The following is a 27,892-nucleotide window of genomic DNA, read 5'->3' as shown; positions in this document are numbered from 1 at the left end:
AATGCGCTTGATTTCTGAGCTGTGTGTTATCTTAGAATAGTGGGCCCCACCAAGGGAAACCCTTTCAGTAGCCCCAAAATGTAATACTATGGCTTCCACAGGTGATGTAAAAAGGAGCATTTTTTATTGCAAAGTAAAAGCTTAATATCAATCAGACAAATCTCCTCAGTTGTGTATTTGGGTTTTTGGTTTGCAACCACAATTATCTGTTTGTCTGTTTTACTGATGGATTAAAAAATAGTGCTTGTACTGATGTTGGCCCAGAGAAATAAAATCTTTCTCCTGTTTGACAGTCGGGTGCCTTGTGCTGTCATTCTAGCCAGGCTCTGAGAAAGAGTGCAGTTTCTGAATGTTGACTGGCCTGTGATTCACCGAGTTTGACTCCAGTAACAAAATACTCATACTGCATCCTGACATGGTTCTGACAGATGTAGATTTGATTTTTTTTTTCAACAAACAGCCTACAAAACAATATATGTATTCATGAGAGTACACTCAACACTATAACACCAGATTATAACACCAGAAACCCCAACAAACTGTTCCAATAATATTAAAGGAATAATAGTAATAAAAATGAAATAATATGGCCTCAGGATGTCACTGTTTCAGATCACAGCACAGCTGAATTGCCAGTCTGGGACACATGCTGTAGTTTTTGGAAGACAGATTCTGGTATCTGTGGCTACATTTTATTTCTAGATTGTGCCTCTTGGCATGAAAGGTACAGTAGAATCTTCAGGATATGTTAATTGTGGCTCTTTAACACATCAGTGGTTTGTGCTCCATTCCTTACCCAATCTCTTAATCCCCTTGTGGGCATAATAATTTAACAGCCTTCCAGCTAAATGAGCTTTGAATTTTAGAATTATACCAGCTGCTTTTCAACACTGTGGGCCACATTCATAAGACATTCAATGTTGTTAATTTAACACCAGTTTTTTACAGAAAGTAATGTTACAAAATAGAACTAAAAGGAAATATTTAACTGTCTTTCTGCAACTCTTTTAAAATAGAATCTTAAAAGTTTGCCTGTACTTTTCAATTTGTGTTGTTTTTTCAAAACCAGGTGTTAATAGAGCATTACGGTGAAGTTTATGAATACTGTTCAGCCCTGTGTGTGTTTCTCTGGCTTTGGTTGAAACAAGAAAAAACCTCCCCTCCTGTTTTTATTATGACACAAGAGTCTCATTCTTTCTTTCTCATGGCTTGCTGGCTTATAAAGCTGTATTATTCCCACAACCAGGCAAAATAATGTCAGCCATACAGTCAGATAAAAGATCCTTGAGTGGCTTTTAAATAGAAATCTGGAATTTCAAATATTTTCAGTAATATCAGCAATATAACTTTGTTAATGTTACACATTGTGGTTTTATGGTATTTAGTCTTAATATGTTTTTCATTTGTATTAAAACAAATATCTTGATCACTTGTTCTGAGATAACAAAAGGAAATCATTGAACATGATTGTGCTTGTGGTACAAATAAAAAACAGTTCAGGAAAGAATTTTTCATTCATCCATGATTTTTTTTATCCACGGCCATAGATTGGGTGTTTGGATGTGGTCGAAGTCACATGTGAGAGACAATCGAAGTGCACTACACAGACCTGAGAGCCTATTGATCCACATTGATCCTTTGCTCCAGTCTCGAATACACAAAAACTCCGAGCAGTCATCATTTGAATTCCATTAAAATGGCAGTCACATCAACTGCAAAGAGACTAAATAAAACAACATTTCAGCTGTGTTGCTGTTATTTCTGTGAACCACAGTGCTAGAACTGATGAGTATGCCCAGCTGGTGGAGGAACTGCTAAAGTTGAATTCCATGCTGAAAGGAAAAGAAATGAGACACAATGCTGAACTTACAGCTGGAACTGCACGGGGAGGGGCTGAGGTATATTTTAGGCCCTTGAATGAAAGGTTCATCTTTGGAAGACAGGGATTGAATGATTCAAGTAAAAAAAAAAATTCCATCCATCCATTTTCTACACACATGGTCTTGAGGCAACAGGAGCCTATCCCGGCAAAAAACGGACAAAGCAGGACACACCCTGGATGGGACACCAGTCTATCACAGGGCACACATAGACACACACACTCACACCAAACACAATTTCCCAGAAGCCAGTTAACCTACCAGTATATCTGTGGACTGTGGGAGCAAACCGGAGCACCTGATGGAAACGCACATGAATTGTGTCAGATAGAATATGTAATTATACTTTAGTATGAAGTGAGTTAGAATATTTGATCCATCAGCTTTCCTAATCAGATCTAATCAGCTCAATCAACTTAACTGAGGATGTATTCCTCTCCTATAGAGACCTTAAGCTTTAAACATCTAGTTCTGTCAGGATTAGCTATTGTCTTCAAATGGCTGAAAATGTAGCAGGCAATCACCAAATAATTATTTCTGCATAAAGAAGGAAAAAAATGTATGCAGAACAATACAAATGATTAAGACTTTTCCACAGCATTATATATAATGTACAGTTGTCAAAATATACTTTAAAATTACTGTCATGTTGATTATATGGGGAATACTATGAAAGACATGTAATAATTTAGGTTCATCAGAAGCTGTGTAACTATCCTGAATTCTTGATATAATTTTGTCCTTTTCGTAATTTGAATGCATGTAACTAAGCCCATTGCTACCAGTTTAACATTTTCACTGGGCTTCTGAATAACTTTTCATATCTTTGAGAACAGTCAAGACATGGCCCACGACAAGCACATTGACTTAGTTTTAGCACGTGGGAGTGATTCTGAGACACTGAGTCCAGGAAGAATTTTCTGTTTGTTGAATATTTATGACAGCTTGTTCAGTTTGGTTTCTGACAACAAGCTGTTTTCACAGGTGATTTCAGTTTTATTAGCAATGCACCAAAATAGTTGTGCTATAACTGGCTTTTTAGCACATGACTTAAATACATATGTGTGTCTTTGTGTATAGAATAGCCTGTAAATATGGATTATTTGCACAGACATTCACAGGGACCTATTAATTATTATTATCTAACTCAGATTTTGCAGCTCAGAATGGTGCAAGCCTCGTGGACCTGGACTTCTCTTTGTCACTAATTATCTCTTTTTGCCCTAGGCAGCATGAATAACAACAGCCCATCTTCGCTTCTAGGCTGCCAATAGTGTCCCGTTCTGATTACGATTGTGTCCTTGAAACGCCACAAAGGACCAAAAAAACTCTTTATGAGTCAATGTGCCATTAATCAGTGTCAGCCAGGTAGGGTGATCAGCCAGTATATTACCACTGTGGAGTGACACACAAGTCTGAAGAGTATTTTTTCCTTCGATTTAACTTTATAATTTAGTTGAGGGAGGACGAGGAGAGACCCTACATGGCTCCATGCAGATTTATGGAGCCTCGCAGCTTTAGTGAAGGATGAGAGATTTTGGGAATCAGGTCATTGCTCATCCCCCCAGTGATTCGTTTCCTTAATTAACTGAGGAATTTGAAGTTCTGTTTGTGTACCTCCTACAGCAGAGGCAGAAATGTTGGGAGCTGTCGCCGGCAATAAGTCTGTTTTTTCATCGGTGGACAAGCAGCACAGCTACAGGGCAGCCTTTGGAACTGTCCCTCAGCTGCAGGCACACACTGCGCCTCTGGAGCAAGCTTCGTCTTTCTGGCCTCTTGCTCTGCAGTTCTGCTGTGGAGTTGGCTGGCTCCTCCACAGCATTCAGCTCTTGTGCCCACCTCTGCATAGCACCAGATCAATTAATGTAATTCAGCCACTCCTTCATGCTTCTATATACAGCTCTCCAAGTTCATATTCAGGCACCATTTATGGATTTGTTATCCAGGGGAGTTTATATGGAGAAAGGATTCTTCCAGCAAAACCAGTATTGACTGTGGGACCACATAAAACATAATTAAATAAGATGGGCCGAATCACCTGCTTTCATTTGTAACCTTTCTGATTATTCTGAACAAAACCATACGCAAAATGCAAGCTTTAGTACACATCTTGGCAAAGTGAATGAGAAACAGCAGGCTGCTAAGTTTAACATTTTTAAGTGTTACTTTCTGGCGCAGCACAAACAAAACCTCTTCAGGCGTGATATCAGCAGTTCATACTAATCTGGAATGTAGTGTAAACCATGGAATTTATCAAAGTGATGCAACAATAGATGCAGGATACAGCAGTCTGCAGGCTTGGGTTGCCACAAATGTTAGCAGACATTGTTGTGCTCTTGCTGAGCCACCTGTTGCCTGAAATCTCAAGACTGCGCTCCTCTTTCAGCACATTATCTCTTCTGCCAGTTAAAAGAGATGACAGGAGACAAGATCAGGGACTGGCAAATTATCCAAACAGGATCAATTTGTAGACATTTTGGTCCAGTTGCTGTCTGTGGAAAGAAAAAGTGACTGAAGTGTTTTTTTTCCTGATGCATTGCCTTTCTCTCCTCAAGAAAAGGAGCAAAAAAAAAGCACAGGGATTCTCCCCCACCTGCCCCCCAGAAAGCAGAAAGGTTGAGTACACCCAGAACCTTGGAGTCCTGCCAACCACTGAACGTGATCAGTTGCAAATCAGCTCAGTTGCTTCTATAACAACCACACTCTGCTCACCCGCTCTTCCAGATGAACTGCCCTGGATTACTGTCCAGACGGGGCTAAGCCTCCTATACACAAATGAGAACAGGGGGAGATTAAAGAAAGTGAAACTAAATTAATCCGAGAAATGATCTGATTTTCTAGGTTAAATGAGACAAAATATATTGGTGGTTTTCCAATTGGCATAATGTGTCTCTTTTTTTCCCTCTCTCATTTACAACTCAGATGCCAACTAAAGCTCAGTTAGGTCAAGTGACTCACTCAGAGGAGGACTGTAAAAGTTCATGCAGAGGATATCTCCAAGCCAGCCGTTTGTCACTCCACTCGTTTTTGGGAATGGTTTTGTCGGAGTCAGGATGTTAAATTCAACTCTTGCCTGCTGCCAACACCTAGCCCCTGGGCACAACCACAGGGCCTGGCAACCTTTTTTTATCTGTGCGTGTCACACCAGATTATGTCTCATTGTGCAGGCCCGGCACTGATAGGTTTGCTGACTCCCACTTTCTGTCACCTGCATAGCAAAAAAATGAAAACTGTTAATACTGCTAGACTTCAGCACAGAGTGGTGAAGAGACTACTGGATACATAGGAGGTGTGGATTTTAGACTAAGGTAACCTGTCAATATTATATGTCAGCGTTCTCTTTTTGGTTGCATAGAAAGCTGTGTTTCCTGTAAAAGGTGCTCACTCTGACCACAGGATGCTCTAGGCTGTGATGCTTTCAAGTCTGGGTCACATCATTAGTGCAAGAGGCCACACTGAGCTCAGCACTAACAGGGGAAGGGTGAGGAATTCTCAACCAGGCCTGTCTTGGCTTGTGGTCCAACAGTACACCCTGCAACTTCCCAGGCATCTGGGACATGTGGTGACTTCAGTGAGAGACACACATCTACTTGAAATGGAACTAACTGACCTGGAAGTCACTGTGGAGCTGTTGGTGTGTCAAACAGGGTCTGATGAGCCTGTCTGACCATCCTTGTGGGGATAGAGGAGTGGTTGCAATGAGCTGAGAATTTGGCAATTCCAAATCAAGTGTTAAAAATAATTGATAATTCTGTATACAAAAAGTTGTATTTAGTTTTTCCTTCTTATTTTTACTTTGTCAATAACATTAGTAAAACAGGAATTTCAGATGAGCTGTTGTGTGCCATTTCGAGTTATCAAAACCATTCTTTATCTCACAGCCCTGCAGAGGGTGAGAGGGTGATAGTTATATGGGTAGGCTAGGATTAGTAGCTACTTAAATGAGATGTAATTGTAGAAAAATGTGTTAAATATACTGTTATTTGTCAAAATTAGAGAAGAGTATTCTTCGGCTTTTGAGAAAAAATCTTCATATCCATCTCTTTTAAGATAACCACAAGAAAAAACAAGCTAAATAAAACAATTGTAATGTGTGCTAGCAATGGCTGCTAATGGAAAACTGGGTGAGACTGCCTGATGGCAGCAACAGGTGACAGGTGAAGCTTTCAGATGGTGATTCAGACTGTCGTCTTTTCAGAGCAGCTCTTTTGCTTTTGGGTGAAGAGCGTGACTTCATTCCATCACATTCAATAACATTGAACAGAGCAGTGCAGCACACGTGACCAAGGGCACAAGCCCTTCACAATGTGCAAAATCTTCATGCATAAATAACTCTTCACCATAACTAGGACGAGGACAGCCTTAACTTTCAGAAAATGAGAGAGCAGAGTTTAATGCCACAGTAATTGTTTTTGTGTGTAATTTCATTTAAAATGAGCAATTATTTTGTGTTATTCTCACCTGATTTGAAAAGACCCATTGTGTATTTTTCACATCCCGGCTCGCGGCTGTGAACCACGTGACCGCACACGGGAGAGAATGAAGAAGTGTGGACCATTTCTTCCATGCTGCTCCTCTTCAAGCCACTTGTGCTTATACCATATCCCAGAATGTACAGCCCCATGTTTAGACCTGATTGGAGGAGAGGGATGTCCGTCACTGACAGCACGCAGGCTAGCAGGTGTGACCCAGAAGCCTCAGGTGCGTCAACTTTCCTCAGTGGAGCTCAGCCAATTGTATGCCTCCTCTTGGTGAATACCGCTCTCAGTCAACTAGTGCCACGGCCCAGGCTTAAACCCATGGTCATATATCTCAACTCAAGCTCAGGCAAGCACCTTTATGGTCAGCATGGCCCATTTTCTTGGATGGTTTGCAAAGGATGCCACAAGTGGGAATAAGTACTACTGTTAGAGACAGTATATGTCAAGTTTACAAAAAGGAAGACTACAGTGCCAATGTGCCAGGAGAACCAACTGTGAAACCATGAGTACTAATGAGTACCATGAGATGTGAAACACCTGTACCAATGGCAGTACAGGAGACCTGCTGTCCCAAACGTCTAATATCAAGACCAACTCTTAATTTCAGGAGCCTGAAATCCCCACCATCTCATTGACTAAAACATCAATTAATTTTGTAAAGATAACAAAAAGTTCAATTTCACACTTTATTGCATGGAACTAAGGAAGACTGGGTCAGAAATATTTTTTTTACAATTATGTGTTAGACATGAATTTATAAATAGAGCTGTTAATCCGAAATGTAGTGCATGCATGTCACGTCATCGCTTTCCAAAGCCTCTGCTCTGGGTACTCTAGGCCAGGTTGCAATGCTGGTCAGATCACTCAGGGTGATCCTGCAGTGTAAGAGTGAGGTCAAGGAGCAGTGGAGAGTTTCTTGGAGGGAAAGAGGAGCAAAGCCTGTGTTGTGGGCTGAGAGCTTCTCCGGGATAGATGAAGAATGAAGAGAAAATCCTCGACCATCATTTGGTTTTGACTGTTCTGTTCTGTTACATCCTGTAGTAATTCCATTCATCCATTTTGTTACTGCTTTATCCCAGTGAACACACTTATACTCAAACCAGTACCAGAAGACATTTAACTTACTAGTACAGTATGTCTTTGAACTTTTGAAGGATTCCAGAGCACACGCAAACATGGAGGGAACATACAGAGAGTTATGTTATAACTGGATTTTTAACACATTAATTAAATACATACAGTGGTCTAAATATGTATTTAATTATAAGTATAAATATGGTCTATTTGCACAGACATTCATAGAGACCTATTCATTATTATCTACCTCAGATTTTGCACACTCCACACAGCTAGCACAACACATCTGGAATTGAACTCAGGGCCCGAGCACTGCAAGGCAGCAGTGCTAACCGCTAACCACTGTGCCACCATGCCACCTCACAGTGTTAACTGCCAGTTTTAAATCGGCCAAAAAGAAGAAAACTTTTTTTCTATGACCTAAACAGGGGTTGTGTCATTACGTGTGTGCGTGTAGAATCTGTGAAGATTTCAAGAGACTGACCTCAAGTGGATGTTAGAGAGGCTGCTGCTCTGCAGGGGACAGCATGATATAGGGTTTTTATTTCCCTCTGAACTGTTCAAAGTGCAATCAGCCAGTAAGGTTCTTTTCCCTGTCAGAGCCACTTGAAAATCTGTGTTGTAAGAGAAATCTGTCCCAGGCTGTGTATTACTCTGCCTTTGGAGTTTTTTTCTAAGGATGTGCTTAATAACCTTTCTTGTTATAGAACAGGGATTCCTAGTATTTCATTTCAGAACAAGTGTCTCTCTTTCTCCAACATTTTTGTTATTGTGATATGTTTCATTAATGTTTAGATGCATTAAAGATTAGTTCTCAAGAAAACATTCTTGTCCCTCATACATATTTTTATCTGTTTTTATCCTTTGTAAATCAGTTAAAATTAGGAGTTACTGTGTATCCTGCCCTGTTCCCAATACCTCAATGAGGTCAGACATGTGCATTCACACACTACTAAGCCCGAGGGTGTGGAGTTGCGTTTAATTGCACTGCCAGGCAGCCCTGGCCATCACACATTTTCTTTTGGTAATCAGAGCAGTGTCTGAGCCAGGCAGACCTGTGCAGAGACCCGCTCAGGCCCAGATGACACGTGCAGCGCTGTCCTGATCCACTGCTGGGTAATGAAAGGATAATCGGAGCGCTTGAATTCTCTGAAATGAGAGCGGGTATTGAGAGCTTGAACAATCAATCTGTAATCTCTAACAGCGGTCAACCTGTCTAGAAGCTCCATAGGATTACAGGCAGATCATGCAGAGCCTGTGGGATGGTTTTGTTATTATTGTTACAAGGATCATTTTATGCAGCTAGGATTTTGTTTTCCTAATATAAAATAGTGAGTTATTTACTTAATCCAGACTGTGTCTGGTGCTGAATACTGTAATGCTGAGTAAACTGCAAGGTGGCCAAAGAAGCCAGTATAAGACTGCTATAAACCTTTCACCAGCTGTGAATGGGACTCCTGCATTCTGTTTTAGCTTTACCTTCTACTAATTAACCTTTTGCCATAAAGATTAAGATCTCTTTCCCAAACTGACCAGGAGCCCCCTTAACCCTAGACAGGTCAGGGTTAATTACTTGTTTTTCAGAGCTGCTGTGACAGCTCTGCTCTGAAAAAGTGCATTGAAAACCTTAACTCCTCCCAAGGCCTCAGCCTAGCATTCCGTTTCGAAGGCAGCTTCCTCTGCAACACAGTGCCCCCTGTCACCACGCTGAGGTATTGTTCTGGCTGTTCTGCTCCAAACGGAAGAGCAGCTCTTTCTGGTTCCAGTTTGCACTCCCAGTGCTAACTACAGTAGGTCTAACATCCCTTAAATTGCAAGGTCTGATTTGATCTGGCTTCAGGGAGGTATAACTGAATGATGAACCTGACGATACAATAGGAAACTGTCTAGAAGTATATTTAAAACTGAGGACAGGGGGTACTTCATTACATGAGGCTTGTGGGAATATGGAACAAGACACCCAGCCATGATCTTGAAATAGATTCCTTGGCTTCTTTCAAGAAGTGGCTATGTTCCCAGCCAGGACTGAGGCACATTTTGTCTTCTGTCACCACATCATTTTCTTGTAGGTATGAACTTTTCATCACATCATTTAATCTGCAGCGCAGAAGTGTTTTGGCCTTGCATATTTTAACCAAATTCACCAGTGTGCGGAGCCAGCATGAAAACTTTAGTTGTAAGAGCAAGTTAAAGAGCATTACATTATTTCAGATGGTCCTGTTGGAAGAAAGCCTTTTTATTTCAAAATGCTTAGTGACTGAAACTAAAGTCTCTGGCATATGAATCTTTGCATTAGCAATGTAGCTGGGGCTGACTCAGGTCAATTCTAAGTAAATGCTTGTTCTTCTCCAGACTCTCCTAACATGTCAGAGAGTACAAGTCAAGCACTGACACTTCTCACCCAGCGCTGCAGTGGATGGGGATTTAGTCTTTATAAGGATAAAAAAAACACTGTCATGTAATCTATAGTGAGATTAAAGGACAGGTAGAGAAACCAAAGCAGACTTCATAAGCGTGAGAAGTTCTGATTCATTCCATCTCCTGCTAGGGATGCCACCTGGCACAGCACTTCCTGAGCGGTGTCAGACAGTCGTCTGTAATAAAACTGGAAACAACCATCATGCATTCAACAATGACGCAGACTGAAGAAAACATTTGGAATGCTTTGCTCTTTGGCAACACAGCTTTTAAGATTCTTTCCACAACCCAAGATCCACCCACTGATCCTCGCTTCGTAATTTGAAAGCTGTTGATATAACACATGGATAGCTGTGAAAGAAACGGCTTTCAATTAAAAATGTTCCAGGTTAACGTATGCTTTATATTTTTCTGAAAACATCTTTACTAAGAGCACTGCAAGACATCTGATCCATGTTGAAGCATACAAAAACAAAAGATACACTGTCCACAGCACTGTGCTATTACCTGCTCTTTCTGAATGATTCACTTGTAAAGGGTGACCTTTTGAAAGCACCCAGGGCAAGATTCCTTTTCAGATTAAAGACCTGCTGTTTCTGGAAATTAATCAAGTTTGGTGTTTTTCCATGATTCATATTTTCCTTGAGGGGCTCAATTCCTGAAAATTTCGGAAAGAAAGGGAAAAGTGGACAGAGGGGCGAGCAAGATTCAGCTGCATAGAACTGTCTTCTCTGCTAGAGTGCCATCTCTTTTTTTGTGTCACATGAGAATAATGCAGGGCTTGTACTGTATGGTGCATTAAGCACTAGGAGAGACACAATCACTGGCTTCTAAAAGGATTGTATTCCTGCGTGATGGATTTTTACAGTAATCTCCTAGAAACTTGCTTAGTGTTCCAGCAAGCAACAAGCTCAGTCTGTGCCAATTTAGTCAGGAAATTCACCCGTCGCAATGGGATCGATCAGGCAGACATGAATTGCTGAAAGCCAGGAACTATGATCAGGAACATCCAGAAATGTAATTGTGAATTTGATGCTGTATTGCTGTGTCTCTTGCTTTCTCCATGCATCTGTTTTTACATCAAATCTTGTTAATTAAGTACTATGAAGGGATCAGGTGATAGTCCCGCAGTGTGAAGAGTTGCATTGCGGACTTATGAGATGAAAGCCTACTTCACCCTGACTTTCCAGATAAACTCACTTATCCTTGATTACAGTTCAGCACAATCCAGCAGTATTTGACACACTGTAGCGGCTGTAATGTAAGGCTATCAGTTGGTGAGGTGGGAGGCAGCAGAATGGAACTGTACACAGAGTGCACATTGTTGGCTTTTGGTTACAGTAGCACTTTTGTTACTGTCATCTTTATTTGTTTAATGAATCCCAAAACTAAAGCTAAACAATAGCTTACGAGAGCCATTAATAACTGCCATCACTATGTATGAATTATAAATGAGGCAGGCTGAGCAACCGCTCTGGAAGCTAGACCGTTTTTCCCCGCTCACTAATAAATAAAGATCAGTCAATATCTGGGCAGGAGCCAGCTGTTACCACACACTGTGTCACTGGTATTCAGGGCTTCAGGAAAATGCTAATTACTCAAGAAATACTGATATTGGGACTTTAATAAAGTAAACTAAGGGCAGACAGAATTTCTAAAATGATGTGTTTCTTGCTGTGTGCAGTGTGTTTTTATTTCCAGGAATAAACCTGTTGTAACCAAGCAAACACCACTGGATATCTGTGTCAAAATAACCTATTATGTTGAAACTGATGGCGTCCATGCAAGCTTTCATAATCGGCATGTGTATGTGTGTGCTCCACAGTTACCTGATTAGGATAATAGACATACTGTATTATACATATTCATTCATAATATACATATTAACCTGCGTTTTCATTTATATTTATAGGAACTTGAATATACTTCACTCTTTATCACATATTCAACTGGTATGTTGTGACATTTAGTCAGAAAACAGATGAATTTATAGTTGTTAAAATGAAACCAAATAATCTCATTTAACACGATGTCTCCCAAGGCCTTAGATTATTAGGGAAGGTCTCTTTAAGGACTGCGGCAGTGGCGGCTGAGTCAAGAGGATTTTAAACAGAAGTTTAAACTTTACTCCAACTAAAAACATCAGCCTTGTAACTTAATAAAAACAAAATCATTTTAAAACTTTCTTTTTATGATGACCAAATAATATAAACAACAATGGTGGAATTCAGTATCATGTTTGCTGCTTTGTTCAAAAGTGACTGTATCTGTGGATGATATTAACAGGGCTGTGACTGTAACCACGGTGATATTATGAGGCTTCCGATTCTGGCTGGGTCAGTTTAATTTTATGATGTTAAGCAGAGCTTGAAATCAACAGGATTGATTACTACTGTATTTTTCATCCTAAACTATATTTTTTGTCAATGTTTGGAGATCAGATTTGTATCTGCTCCCAGTGTCTGTATTTCATTGCTGGAGGCACATTGCATGAATTTTCTAGTCAAATTATTTATTTAATGAATCTCCCTTCGATATCTGGTGCTGTCATGTTATCTTCTCCCTTTGTGTGCTGCATTTTCTGTCTCTGCAGTCATTTGTCATTCTACTTACCCAGATGTTGCAACAGTGGTTTGCGTGGTGTACTGTAGATAGTGTAGCATGGTTTGTCAAGCAGGGCAGACACTTCTTGCCAGTTGTTGTTTGTTGTGTGTGTGTTTGTGTGCCTCTCTGCATGGACGTAAATTTGCATGCTGCTGCATGTGTTTGTGTATCTGTGCAGAATGAGGACTGAGCTCTATTCTGTCTATAGACAAATGAGCCTATTGCCTGCAAGCAGAAAGAAACAGCAGTGTATTTTTATTGACTGCACTTTAATCTCTTGTCCTGACATCTCTGTAGAGCTCTCCTGCATGACCTAAATATTAACCTCGACCTAATTATTAACATCAGACACTATTTTGTGAAATCAGTTAACTTAAACAAAAAGACTTGTTGATTTGTTGATATCAGATGCTCACATTTCATATTGAAAGCAGGCTAAAGTTTTATTTCCGAGCACTGTAACATGGACTACAAGGAATGCAGCAGCTTTATTACATTCTGTGGTCTTTACCAATCAAAAGGTCATTCTACTGGTTAAATTATTTAATAAATGCAATGCAAGAAGCAAATACTGTTGATAAATATTGTTCTGCAGACATTCCTTTCCTTGGCAATAACTGTCTCCTTACTGTGCGTCCTTTTTTTTTGAATGACAGCTTCAGGTTTTCTCCAACATTTATTGAAGAGACGTCATGTTGTTGAAATAGCTGTGACTCAGACACAGTGGCAGATAGTTGAGAGCTCTGTGCCAAAAATAGGAAACCCAACCAAAAAGCTTTTAATGGACGTACTGCTGTTGTGGGCCTGGGGCCGGGCTGTGAGACGGAAAGGCAGTTCTGGATTAGTGCAAATCTGTCCCTGTGGGCTCTCTCGCTCTAATAAAAGAGCACCTGAACAAGACAAAATCTCAAAAGCAACTTCACATTCTCTCAGCTGTTCTGGGTTCAGTCTCATAAGTCGTATCAATTTCATTCTGTACAGGCTTTCACAGACTGAGCAAACAAATAAAAACAAATTCAGTTAGTTCATGTATTTTCTTCTATGGAGGCAAAATGGTAGCTCAGTGATTAAAAAGCTGCCTCACGTCACTGGAGCCCTATGTTACTGGGGTGCTATCTGTGTGCTGTTTGTATGTTCTCCTGGTGATCATGTGAGTTTCCTCCAGGTACTCCAGCTCCCTCACACAATCTAAAGGCATACTGGTAGGTTAAAGGCTTCTGGGAAAATTGGCCCCAGTCTGTGTCGGTCCTGTAATAGACTGGGATCCCATCCAGGGCGTATCCTGCCTTGTGCCTGTTGCTTTCCAGGTTAGGCTCTGGCTCCTCTGTGAGCCTATATTGGATAAACTGATTAGAAAGTGGAGGCATATTTGCATCTCTTGTTTGCCTGTGAGCAGCAGAAAACGCCACAGTGTGGAAACTGAGGGGGCTTTTCTTGACGTAGCAGATTGTGCCTCTGGAGCAGTCAGTGTGAACTGCAACCTAGTTTCTCTAAGATTACCTTAATCTCAGTCCTCAGGATAACATCTTCAGGTTTTTGACCTTTTCCAAGTTCCCAAAAATAATTTCAGCAAAAAGTGTTGTTTTCTGTTATATACTGTTGGGACACAATCAGCCTAGCTGATCTGGATCACAGACACATGGTGTTTCCCAAGAAATGACCAGCAATGAAAGTTTTGAACTAAGGGACGAGGTGCTGATGGACCACTTTTGGGTTCACAAGGATGGACAGAGAAGGACACTGTCTCAATGGTCCTGAGATCTGAAGCCCCTTTCCCCTTGTATCTCTCCAGCAGTAATCCCGGATGGAGCCTCTGACAGGACTGGGCTAGGCGATGATGTGGGCAGCGAGGAGGACCTGTACGAAGACTTCTGCAGCTCCAATCATCGTTTTGGACACCCAGGGGGGGGCGGCGAGCAGCTGGCGATAAATGAGGTATGGCAAAAGTCGACCCTGTGCCCCAGACTTCAGGCATTTCACCCTTGCATTCATCCCGGCTGGACAAACCAGAATCCGAAACAAACGCGTGGTTTGTCCAGCTCTCCAGCTCTCCAGGGTTAAGAAACATTCAGGGCTGTGCCTGCTGCATAATCACAGTAGCTCATCATTTAAAATAAAAATGGTTATTCAAGATATTTAAATGAGAGCTGGCTGAAACCAGCTGCAGACAAAACATCAGTGTTTTAAAACAAATGGAAAGCACAACTGGGCCTTTCAAGCAATTTGCTGCACCAAGCACCCCCTAAGAGTTCTCTTAGCCTGATGTTCATTTTAATCTCAGGAGCATTTTACAGTTTTTCTGAGAAAGAGCATGCAGTATATAACAGAACAGACTTAGAATTGCACATTGCAATTCAATATTCTCTCTAAAACTCAAAATTATGTGAGTATAAAATGCCAGTCATTTGCAGGAGAATGTTAAATTAGGGGCATGTTGGCACAACGGTTAGCATTAGTGCCTTGCAGCATTGGAGCCCTGGGTTCAATTCCTTGGGTGTTACCTGCATGGAGATTGCATGGCCTCCCTGTATTCATACAGGTTTCCTCAGGGTGATCTGATTTCTTCCCACAGGCCAAAAACATACTGGTAGGAAGATTGCACCTGTTGTTAGTTTGTGGCTGTGTCTGCCCTGCAATAAACTGGTATCCCTTCCATGGTGTATCCTGCTTTGTGCCAGGAATGCCTCTGGCTCCCCCACAACCCTGCATTGAATAAAGCGTTTAGAAAATGGATGGCTGTATGATCTTTGTTGTAATCTCAAGAACATATTGTAGTTTTTTTCTAAGACCGACCATGCAGTACATAACACAGCAGACATAGAATTGCATAGCCCATGCTTATCTTTCTGAAGCTCAAAATTAGGAGAGTAAAACAAGGCAAATTAATAGCAGAATAGCCTTAAATTTGTTTGTTGTTCTTTGTTGTTCTGTTGTCCTCCAAATGAAGATCCAGCCACAGTGGCTTTAGAGTCAGAAACGGCCCCGGGTCACAATTAGCTGCAGGAAGACCAAAACAGAAAAAAAAGCAAAACACACAAACAAATACAAAATTAGCTGCTGATACACTTCTGTGTCCCACCAGGGACCCACTCTCTCAATTAGCCTTTCTTCAGGGGTGATACAGTAGGTCTTCACTTGTCATGCTGTGTTGGAGGCAGGCTGACTGTATGTTTGTTGTTTTTGTTTGTTGTTGTGGCGCTGATCTGAGCAGGTGTGTGACAGCGGACGAACAGCGGAGGAGGGAGGGAAGTTGTGGGGGTGTGTGGGGGACATTAGTGGTCTCACGGCAAGTCAGACTGAAGTGGTTCACATGGTATCTACACAAGGAAATAGGCAATAACCCTTTACACAAAAAAGGTCCCTAAGGATAACAGTAATTACAGATACCGTCTCACACTAGGGATGACAATTTATCACAATCGGGATTTTCTAACTGCTTTTTCTGATACAGGGTTGAGGGCGAGCCAGTGCCTATCCCTGCTAGCAACGGGCACAAGGCAGGGTGCACCCTGGATGGGACACGAGCCCATCACAAGACACACACAGACATGTACACATTCACTCCAGGGCCAGTTTTTCCAGAAGCTAATTAACCTGCCAGTATATCTTTGGGTTGTGGGAGAAAATCAGGGCACCTGGAGGAAGCCCCTACAAACACGGGGAGAACATACAAGCTCCGCTCAGATAGCATCCCAGGAATCAGACACAGGGCCCCAGCACTGTGAGCTAGCAATATCAACCACTGCACCACCATACCATCTGGGACATTTCTTAATTGTTTTATTTTGAATTGCATTTATTTGGAATAAAGGAAATGGTTGAATTGTGTTTTTCATTGGATCATGCTTCTTGCACATAATTGCATGTAGGAAGGAGAGAAATGTGCAGCATATTTCATACATACAATATAGTTTCCATCAGAGGAAAGGAGTTGATGTCTGCCATTAAGCATCTACTGTAGAGCTCTGGGATTTCAGATCTCTGGAAGTTCAGACAACAGGTTTCTGGGATTTGTTTGTCATTAGTTCATCTTTCCCTTGTGCTGATTGGTGTGCGAAACAACCGAGCTGCATTTTGAAACAAGAGGAGCCTTAGTGTTCCTAACATCAGAAAGAATTAGTTTGCCTAGTCTGCGAAAGGCTCTCCTGGTGATAATGAGAAAATGGCTGAGCTGGAAAACCATTCAACAATGAGCTATTTGACAACAGTAAAATCTAAACTTTGACCCCACAATGAAAAAAATGTTATTATCAATATGAATTCTGTCCTCTGGATTTTCACTAGTAGTAGAAGGACACAGCATGGCATTTTGGGATGCAGTTAACACTTTTTCATTAACAAGGGAAGTGTATCTGTACAGCATCCAAACGGTGTTCCAGAAATGTCTTTTCATCTTTCACTACCTGATTGATTTTTCAACACTATAGCAAGCGCAATGAACTGAAGCTTCTCTTTGTTCATGGACTGTTAAGGGAACTGTGAAGTGACATCAATTTGTTACAACAGAGAGAATTAGCTGTTACAGAAAGAGAGATTAGCTGCAGTGAGTTCCTTAATACTCTTCTGTTAAGCATAGTGTAGGTTCTGGTATAAGAGAAACTGTTATTCACCACAAGTGAAATGTTTTTAAGTTAGTGAGAAAAAGATGTTATGTTTGCATGAGTGGCCTGGATTCTTGTGAGCATATGGTCACTTCTAATTTTAAGAGGTGTCTGTGTTCATGCAGTGCAAACCATCCATCCTGTCTACCTGCTAGTGCTATAAATTGGGTTGGCAGGGTTTATCTGGTTGGTTGAGTGATTCTAGCTGCTTTTGTTTCTGTGGAGAAGAGTGGGAAGCATCAAGACCTGCTGGGGTTTAATGTGACAGTATTAATCCTATTAACAGAATGGCATCTTAATACAGATTATTGTTGGAATAGGGAATGTGGGAAACTTCTGTGCCAGTTCTACAATTCCATTGACTGTGAAATATTAGTCAATAGAAGACATTCTGCCCTGTGTTTTTCTTTTTAATGTACTAGTCAGGAAGAAATAACACAAAGACGCACAAACGCCGCCAACAGTCAGTAGACATCGCTAATAAATAGCTATTGCTGGCACACAGACGGCTTTTAAGATCTATTATATACTGTCTCCTCCTCCTGAGCCCCCACCTCCCCCCCTCCTTCAGCCTCTCTTGTTGCTAAGGCCTGCCTGGCGACCTCGGTATCCAGGATACGGAGAAGAATACTGCTGGCTGATTGGTTGCTGCTGACGAGAAAAAGGAGTAAAAAAAAAAACAGAAAGCAATGCTGGGAGTTAGATGGATGGTTATGCTAGTGCAGCTTAAGCACCCACAGCCACCATTTTTTTCCTTAGTTAGTGCTTTAAAGGGAAAAGAGGGGGAAAAAAGCTGCTATGCATGTCAATTGGATCAGCAAGAATTAGCATCATCTTGTGTGTAAGGTGCTTAGGCAGCAGGAGGAGAGAGAGGCTAAGGGAGAAACAGGGAAACAGAAACAAAGAAGCAGTAAGAGAGCACTAATTCAGCGAGATGCCGAGGCAGATAGACCTTGTCTCCTGACAGCGGCAATAAGAGACAGAACGGGGAGAGAGAGCAGGGGCTGGCACACACACACTCTTCCAGAGGCGCGGCGTGTGGCGGACAGAGGCAAGAGCTGCAGTCGGGGGCAAGCGTTTCCCAGCCCGCGGGGGCCAGCGGCGGAAGGGATGGCTCGCAGCTCCCACAAGGCCCGGCAGCGCTTGGGCCTGGTGAACACTTTCCTGAGGTGCAACCTGAGCCCGGAGACTCAGAAGGTGGTGGTGTTTGTCATCATGATGCTGCTGGTCATCATCAACGTGGTCCTGATGTTCCTGCTGGCATTCCAGTAGGAGCCCAGTACAGAGACGGGGGGAGAGACGGAGAGGCTTAAAAGAAAGACCTCTCTTTGTCTAGATTTGTTTTCATGGATGGGCTTCCGAGATCTGGGAAGTGAAGAGCAGGTAAAGGAATTAGCTGAGCACTGGATCTTGTTTCTGGAAGAATTTTGTGGGTTGCATGCATCAGCTTTAATTTGGTGATTTGTGCTCCTTACCAATATTTCAGGTTGTTGGCTTATGCAGCATCCCGGATGGGTCTAGAACTCTGTAGAACATTGTAACCTTTGTGTGGGAGGCAGGGAAGGAGGTAGGTGGAGAAGCTATTTGGACTGCAGTTACTGTGACAATTCAAGGAGGGAGTGGGAGGTCGGTCCTGAGCCAGTGTAACTTGCATCTATGCTTAACTAATCAGAATGCACAGGATGCAGATGTAGCTTTGTTAAATCTGCAGTCCTCATACAGGAAAGGTGTTCGTACGAATGTGTGCATTATTTTCTCTTGCTTTGTCAAGCAGTTCTGTCTCTGGTTCCATGGTGCCCCTGAGTTAATGGAAAAGGGAATTCTGCAGAGCTGGGGGCACAGGGGTCTGGGGAGAGGAGAGCAGGGGAAATGAGGGGGGCTTGTGTGGCTGTGTCTGGCTGATTTTAGGGTTAGACTGTCACCTCCCCCCCCCCCCATCCCCTGGGACGTTTCACTGAAACACGTGACTCAGAGATGGAACACATGTGCGGCCCCATATCTGACTGCCTCAAGCCCACTCTGCCCGGTAGAGATGAAATAATCAGCATCTGCACAGGGCACAGCAGGACATAATGGCACTGACTCTGATTTTGGCATTGTTTCAAGAACATTCGATCAGATCCGGGATTTTTCTTTCTTTTTTGCGTTAGTGAGTGCCTAACACAGAATGATTCAATTATTTAAATAGTAAAGCAAATCTATTTGTAATGTAGTGTATTTGTAATTTGTACACATGCCATTATATTTATGTTTATGAAAGTGTTTTATGTGGTTTTAATAAAATTATTCATAATCACGTAACACCTAAAAGTGACTCATAAATACATAATAGTGCCATTGTGATAGGTAGTCTTTTGAAAGAAGTGTAAAGACCTGCACTAAATTTACTTTAGCTTTTTGAAACTGTGTGTACTTGAAGCTCATGTGCTGGGCGATTATTACATAATGCTCCTCCACGGGCTCTTGGTAGTGGTGGAGAGGGTCGGTTCTGTGGGTGTGTAGCTAAGCAACAGGCTCCAGTCCTCTTCTCTGCGGTGCAGATGATGGACCAAGGGGAGGTCGTTTCTATCTACACTGCGTTTTTAGGTCCGGGTGAAGAAAGTAAAGCAGGTTTTGGACTTCTGACTGGCCCACATGCCAGAACAGGTCCGAAAAGCCCAGCCTTGACACCCCAGCGGAGACAGGAACGCGTTGCTAATGGACCGTGAGTCTCCCCCAGTGTTGTGTGGTCAGTGTGCGAGGACTGGTTGAGAGTTTCTGGAAAGGTTGTTACACTGGCAGGTTGGGGAGGCTTTCTGCAGTGGCATGAGGGACAGCTTCTATCTTCTTCATGTTGAAATGCATACGTTATGTTTTTTATTCCTCAAGAACAGCCTTGGGCAAAACAAGAACAAAAATTTTGAGCTGAACATCCTTTGCGCATAGAACAAAAGAAACAATAGGTACAGTGTGGTCATTAGTGGCTTGCCAAAAAATTGCGTTCATTTGTATTTTTTGTTTAACTGAAACACGATGATGTGAAGGTTAACAACTGTTGGGCTGGCAAGAGAATCGTGTTTTTACAAAAAAGATTTAGTGGCATCAGAACAGCAGAGACAACAAGTAATGTGAGATCAGAGAAACCAACTGAAAGGGTCAGCATCTCTAAGAGACCTGTGGTGACTGTGGTGTCCGGTACAATCGCACTTACAGTATGGAGGCTGTTGAGTGGAGAGTCAGGTAGCTCTGATGATGTGAGACAAGGTTTATTTCTTTTCTGGTCCTAAGGGGATGGTTTAGCATAACATAACAGGTATTAGTTTCTAGAGCTGTGACACTGGTTATGACAGATACAAAAGTCAAATTAAAGAGGGAATGAGGGGATCTAATAATTTGTAGAATATAACATAGTGACTTAAGGAAGAATGTTGTACCATCACTAAGAAATATTACAATAGGTACTCTTGCTGTGTTAAAACAGGATAATACTGTAGCAAAACAAACCACAAGCACAAAAGAGACAAGAATATCTGTTTCTGGTAGCTTGGTTTTGAGCAACATGCAGTGCAGACTGTCTTACAGAAGGCTGATATTTAAAGCATGAATGCAGTAACGTAGGAAAAGTGAACAATTAAACTAATTTTAGAATGTGTGAAGTAGTGAGGAGGCAGCCATCTTGGATCAAGGCCACACCACAGGGCCAGGGTTTCAAGCTAAGATGATGGCTTCCTCACATTGCCACCTCTTACTACTCTTTGTAATTTGCTAATCTCTGTATGTTAGTATGTCTTACATGACCAGCATTCAGCTGGTCCATGTATTTTCTCTGAACCAACTCCTTCTCTCATGGTTCGACTTCCAGGATGTTACATAAAGGACTAAAAATAGCAAAAACATCTTCATACAGAGGGCTGTGAGTAGCTAGAATGAACGGGCCAGCCTTTAAATAAGGAAGAAGGGACTCAAAAGCCTCCGTGGTTTGTAACTCTTGCTCTCTTCTTTTGTCTGCCCTAGCTGATCAGTGATGGCAGCGTGGTCTATGCAGAGGCACTCTGGGACCACGTCACTATGGACGACCAGGAACTGGGCTTCAAGGCGGGTGATGTCATCGAAGTAGTAGATGCCACAAACAAGGAGTGGTGGTGGGGCAGGATCCTGGACAGCGAGGGCTGGTTTCCAGCAAGCTTCGTACGGGTAGGAACTTCCTCTTGTCCTCTGACTCCTGGGCTATCACTACTGCATCTGACACAGTACTGGAATCATGACAGTGCTGTGATGGAGACCACAGGTCTTACAAGCTTTTACCCTGAATGATTAATTTATAATTTTTAATTATACATTTGTACCAGTTCCAAGGGTTTTGAAATTGGTGGTTTAATGGTTAGAACCTGCTCTCCTAGTACCTCCTGTTCTGTAACAAATATCATCATGAAATCATGGGAATATTTTTTATTAGTTCAGCTCTTGAAAACGTACTGTAATACTCTGTTGTGCACACTTGTTATATGTTTGCCTTCAACATGAAATATTGCACAGTGCTGAGGCTTCCATCAATCAATTTTTATTACGTATTTTCCTGGTGAGCACTGCTAGTAGAGTAAAATTAATCAAGTTAAAGGAACAAATAATACAGTTCACTAGAACAGTTAAATGAAAAGTGGAAACTACCAACCAAATGGGCTTATCTCGTTTATAACCATTCTTATATTCAAATGATATAATTTACCAGATTCAAAATTATTTGATCAAACTTCAAAGCGTGTTATATTTCACATCACGTGTTATATTTCATATATGAAATTATGTTAAAAGAAACTAAAAAAATGAGACAAAGTAACAGTGGAAAAAGCCCTAAGAACTCATTGTTTTCTACACTTCTGTAAATGTGGAGGGGGCAGTTCCCTGAAGTGAGAAACAAGGGGGGTGCAAGGCCCTGAGGAGTGAGGGGTAGGCTGGTGAGCACGAGCGTGACAGTGCTGGCCGTTGGTTGCTGTACTGCAGCTCCGCGTGAACCAGGATGAGCCCATGGAGGAGTACTTAGCCAAGCTGGAGGACGGCTGTGAGGAGGAGACCGGCGGCGCAGGGAGGGGGCTGGGGCCGGGTCTGCCTAGCAAGGAGCAAATGAGATCCAACGTCATCAACGAGATCATGAGCACGGAGAGGGACTACATCAAGCACCTCAAGGACATCTGCGAGGTCAGGACGCAGGAGCTTCCAAAATAAAATACTAATGTTAATACGAGGGTTTTACTGCACACCACACCTGTGTTTCGTGCAGTAAGGATTCACGCAAAAGCAGAGTTACACCTTGTGAGTGTTGAATGCTAGTGGGTGCAGACAAAGATCTCAGTTGTTCTTATCTCAGTCATAAATGTGTCTCTTCCTGATGTTAATAAGACTATAACATTTATGCAACTGGTTTAAAAATAGGCAGCATTACTGCCAGATAGGCTACAGCTCCCCAGCTCCCATGAATTGGAAAAAGCTGTTAGAAAATGATAGATGGTATAAAAAATACTCTGTTTTGCCCTCTGATAACATGAAGAATACAGCACACAAGAAAAGTTTATCTTCCCTTGTAGGGTCTCGACCCTATAAACCGAGTTCCTCCCACTCTGAGGTCCTGATTCTATGTTTGTTTCTCAGGGCTACATCAAGCAATGCCGGAAGAGGACAGATATGTTCACCGAAGAGCAGCTCCGCACCATCTTTGGCAACATCGAAGAGATTTACAGATTCCAGAAGAGGTTCCTCAAAGGCCTAGAGAAGAAGTTCAACAAGGAGAATCCATACTTGAGTGAAATTGGATCCTGCTTCTTAGAGCATGTGAGCGCAGGGAAAATGTCTTCCATTCCTTTGAAAATACTGATACATGTCCTAATAAAAAGAAAACTGACAATAGCTTTTTTTCACATATTAACATGTTCCAAAACCCTGTCCAGTTAAGTATTGTGTCAACATTACTAGATGCAATAGCACATAGAAATCCATCACATGATGTAAATGCTTGAAAAAGAAAGATTAAATACACAATTTTCAACTTGTCCAGATGTTTCAAGACATAAAGTAATAATCCTTCTGCTGCAGTGCTTTTTCAAACTGCTTTCTCTGCATGTTCCAGCAAACAGATTTCCAGATCTACTCTGAATACTGCAACAACCACCCCAGCGCCTGCCTGCAGCTCTCCAAGCTCATGAAGGTCAACAAGTACGTGTTCTTCTTCGAGGCCTGCCGTCTGCTCCAGAAGATGATTGACATCTCCCTAGATGGCTTCCTCCTCACCCCGGTCCAGAAGATCTGCAAGTACCCCCTGCAGCTGGCTGAGCTGCTCAAGTACACCAACCCCCAGCACAGGTGAGCAGTCTGTCCATCCATTCATCAATCCATGCCTTCATTCATTCATTTCTCCCTTCATTTATTAATTCATTTATTCATCTATCCCTCCATTCATTCATGCATGCATCCCATCATTAATTCATTCCTCCCTCCCCTCGTTAATTCATTCATTTATCGATCCATCTTTCATCCATCCATCTACTGTATGTATCTACTCAGCCATACATTTATTCATACATTGAAATATTCATTCATGCCTGGCAAGGATCTGATACCAACCTGTTCCTGGACATGTGGTGCTCACATATGCAATGAATGAAAACCACATCTTCACTGTATTTCTATGAGCCACTAAAAGAACTAACTACTGGCCCTGCTCTGTGTGAAAAAATGTATTATCTAACCAGGACATTTCTTTTCAACTAAAATCTAATAATAATAATTCTTTACACTTATATAGTGCTTCTTTGGACCCTCCACTCAAAGTCTTTTACATTCAATGGGGACTCCCCTCCACCACCAGTGTGTACCCTCCACCTGGATGATGAGTCGGCAGCCAATGTGCGCCAGTATGCTCACCACACACCAGCTTTAAGTATATTGCAAGTGTCATTTGACAAACAAGTTTAGGATGTTACAATAATGAGTTCTATTTTGTAATAATAATAGCATATAGACAGTGCTTTTCATCTTAAAGTATTTTTACATGAAGAAGGGAACATACTTCATGTTCTCACTTCACACTTCACACTTCACGTGGGTGATGCACAGCAGCTATCATGTACTTGAAGCTCCACTTCTGAGCAAATCAGATGGAAAAGTGCGTATTTGCTTCCCTATCTGAGTTATGGGGGAACATAAACCAGTACACTGCAGTTAACACCCCTGCTCTTATGAACAGAGCCATAGGCAGAGCGCCACCATGTCGGAACTATTTTACCCAAAATCATTTCATCAGCTGAAAGCCTCCTACAGGCAAGAGCAAATGCACATCTTGTTTCTTGCGTTTCTGTAACTAGGTCTGCACAAGCTACCAGTGTGCCACACATCATGCTAGTGACTGCACAGTCCCACAGCACACACCTGGACATTCGGGCACTGAGCAGGACAGAGAAAGAGGAACCAAACAGCTTGATTTTAATAGTCTACTAGTCAGGACTTGCAGTGTCTCATGTAAAAGACAGCACAGTGTTTCTGGTCCCCAGACTTTGGCACTGGTTTGGAAGAGCGCCACCATGTCGGAACAATTTTACCTAAAATCATTTCATCAGCTGAAAGGCTCCTACAGGCAAGAGCAAATGCACATCTTGTTTCTTGCGTTTCTGTAACTAGGTCTGCACAAGCTACCAGCGTGCCACACATCATGCTAGTGACTGCACAGTCCCACAGCACACACCTGGACATTCGGGCACTGAGCAGGACAGAAAAATAGGAACCAAACAGCTTGATTTTCTTTCTGTTGGGCTGCAGGGACTACAAAGACGTGGAAGCTGCCTTAAACGCCATGAAAAATGTTGCCCGGCTGATAAACGAGAGGAAACGCCGCCTTGAAAACATCGACAAGATCGCACAGTGGCAGAGCTCCATAGAGGACTGGGAGGTACAGGCACCACGCCCTCTGGAACACCTCAGTTTACAGACCAGGGACTGGCAACTGCAGTCCTCAAAAGCTACACGGACTCACCCACCTCTGATCTTCAGTGCATAATTGAGCTAAAGACTTGTATAAAAAACATCTGTACAACTGTCGAGGTTTGTCCCTCAAGGACTGAAGTTGCCATTTCCTTTTGTAGAATATCTTCTTGACCTGATACTGGAGATGTAAGAAGATTCTTAAGAAAATGTTAGCCATCTTTCTCCATAGTTTCCTCATACACAATGAAAGTGTGAAAGGTTTTTCCTGGAAATGTATGTGCTTGTGTGGTCATGTGAGCCCCATGTGCATTCCATAAAAAAGGAAGAAGTGATCTTGTCTTTTCCCTGTATAAATTCAGTTGGTACTGATTGCTTTATTGACCATTAATTGCTCAATTGATCCTGTTGCTGAAGATGGTTTCCAGAATTAAGAGGCAGAAGGGCCAAGAAGCCAGCTTCTACTCTACAATGTCTATGCCCTTTCTCACTCCGCACCAGATCATTATATATTCCTGGTTCTCCTTCTCTCCAGGGTGAAGATGTTCTCAGCAGGAGCTCAGAGCTCATCTTCTCTGGGGAGATGACCAAAATTTCCCAGCCACAGGCCAAGAGCCAGCAGCGCATGTTCTTCCTGTTTGACCATCAGATGGTGTACTGCAAGAAGGTGAGGACGACAAGAGACAAATAACACCATCTTTCTGAGTTCTGCTTGTTTCAATCAAGTACAGCCACACAATCTTCAAAGGGGCTCTGCTGAACGATTGCTTGTACATGAAAGCAGTCTTGTGTGTAGTATACTTTATTGTCCATCCATCCATTTTCTAACCTCATTACAATACAGGGCCACAGGGGAGCCGATTCCTTCAAGTAAGGGGTGCAAGTGTAAGGAATACGCCCCTGCGTATAACAGGGATCTCAGCTGCCTGGGCTGAGGGAGTTCTCCTTTAGCTCAGCTGACAAGTTCCCTGTTGCGTGATGCCGGAGACCCGGCCAGGGTCTGCACCCAGGCAGTGAGGGGCAAATTGGCAGGGCAGGAGCTGCAAGGGAGGGTACACCCTGAACAGGACACCAGACACCGCTGGGCAGATAGACACAAACACACACAGTCTCAAAAGGGACAATTTTACATAAGCCAATTAACCTACAAGTGTGTCTCTGGACTGTGGAAAGCACCAAGAGAAAACCCAAGTGAACATGAGGAGAACGTACACACCTACAAATTGAACCCAGGCTCCCAGAATTGCAAGGCAACAGTGCTTTTGGAATCCTAAAGTCAACTTCAAATGAATAGTAAGTCCAATCTTACTTTTCCACTCTGCATTCATGCCACATTGTTCTATGGATCTGAAGAGAATACTGCTGAATACTGGACAGTAGACTATTGCCAATGCAGGCATGATTATCATTAATACACAAATACAGGAGACCTGGACATTTCTAAGATATTTAACATAGAATCTGTGTGTGTGAAAGGGTTATTCCAAATTTGTTGTTTCCAAGGAAACAGATGTCTGTCAAATGTGACATTTTGGAATAACTGAATGGCAGGGGTAACCAAAAACAGCCATTGTGCCATGTGTAGAAATCTTTGTATGAGTTTAAATGCATATGCAATGACACCTCCTAAACACCCATTTATGGTAACAGTAGAGACTGACCGGGTTGTACTCAGATTTTAAAAACCCTTTGAGAATTATTAAATGCTGAGCATTACAGGAAGATGTGCACTGTATGCATTCTTGTCTATTCTACAGAAAATGGCTGATTAAAACTCATTTCAAACCTTTGCTGAACTGTACTCTGACTTTTTGCAACCCCACATAAAAAAAACACTCTGTTGCATTTCCGTTACTTAAGAAAATGTTTTATTCCACTGAGTAAAAGAGACTTCAAGATGTTAAACTATCTTAAGAGCCAATGTTTCATTAAGGTATGCTACTAAGTATTATTTTATACTATTAATGCAGCATTTGACTCTCCTCCTACATAAACTCACTGAAAATTAAATATATTTAAAGTACAAAAGCAAAGCCAAGCAAAATGTTTGCTATAAACGAAAAAGGTATGCACTTTCTGAAGCTTAAAAAAGACATGTAGTAGCAGCGAAGTGTTTTAAAAAGTCTTGAGAAGGTTTCTTTTAAAAATACTCTAGGCATGAATTTTATTTTATGGGAAAATGTACTGTACATATGTACATCAGCTTTGTACATATCTGATGGTGTCAATATATTTGTTTAAAGCCACCTATTGGGGTGAAAATCAGACATACCTGTCTTAACTGATTAATTGGTATTCATTGTGAAGGAAAATCGCAGGTGGGAAAGAGAATGTGTGATTGGCTTGGTGTTTAATTCGCCACTTGGATTATGGATTATACACTAAATCTGGTGTACCGTATATATTAACAGCCCGGAGAATAAAGGCTGATATCTGAATCTTAGCTATTACAGGAGTGGAAGAGATTGAGAGCTCATTAATGTCGAGAGTCTAGATAGCACTAGTGTGGTCTTTTGGCTTTTGTGCTTCATCACCACAACATTGTTCCTTTTTTTAATTCTGAAAAAAGTAGGAGTTTGAGATCTGAGTTATAATTTAAGATTTTAAATGCATTTTGGGTCTGGCAACGGTTAACTGCTACAAAATGAGAATAGTGCTGGAGGTATCAACAGTATTATAAGATATTTTTGGAGATGTACGATAACACACTCCTCCTAAAGTACACTTCTGTTATTGCAGCTGCCACTGAGGTCTTCAACAAATCCTGTTTTGGCTTAGATTCCCATTTTCCTATTTAGTCCCATACTTTGCTCTTAAAGAAGAACAGGCCGTTTGCGCACAGATTTCACATCCTTGCAGACTCTTGTCTTGAGTACACAGTTAA

The 27,892-nt window shown here is 41.9% G+C and overlaps 1 protein-coding gene across 15 annotated transcripts in view; it reads left to right on the top strand.

Annotated features, from left to right (window-relative positions):
- Window positions 1-27,892, top strand: part of arhgef4 (Rho guanine nucleotide exchange factor (GEF) 4) — a 143,153-nt gene that overhangs the window by 104,150 nt on the left and 11,111 nt on the right. For 12 of the 15 annotated variants that reach the window (XM_069197323.1, XM_006637895.3, XM_069197331.1 and 9 more), the window contains 7 exons: window positions 14,253-14,395; window positions 21,055-21,234; window positions 22,042-22,236; window positions 22,687-22,866; window positions 23,162-23,394; window positions 24,847-24,976; window positions 25,544-25,675. In XM_069197323.1, coding sequence (XP_069053424.1) covers window positions 14,253-14,395; window positions 21,055-21,234; window positions 22,042-22,236; window positions 22,687-22,866; window positions 23,162-23,394; window positions 24,847-24,976; window positions 25,544-25,675 — 1,193 coding nt within the window. Of the gene's footprint in view, window positions 1-14,252; window positions 14,396-17,750; window positions 18,445-21,054; window positions 21,235-22,041; window positions 22,237-22,686; window positions 22,867-23,161; window positions 23,395-24,846; window positions 24,977-25,543; window positions 25,676-27,892 lie in introns of those variants that run through there. The other 3 variants (XM_069197321.1, XM_069197333.1, XM_069197334.1) reach the window with 2 other exon arrangements.

Source organism: Lepisosteus oculatus, chromosome 13, assembly GCF_040954835.1.
Source record: "Lepisosteus oculatus isolate fLepOcu1 chromosome 13, fLepOcu1.hap2, whole genome shotgun sequence".
Taxonomy (NCBI): Eukaryota; Metazoa; Chordata; class Actinopteri; order Semionotiformes; family Lepisosteidae; genus Lepisosteus; species Lepisosteus oculatus.
The sequence above is the reverse complement of the archived record's forward strand: the minus strand, read 5'-3'. Positions and strand labels throughout refer to the sequence as shown.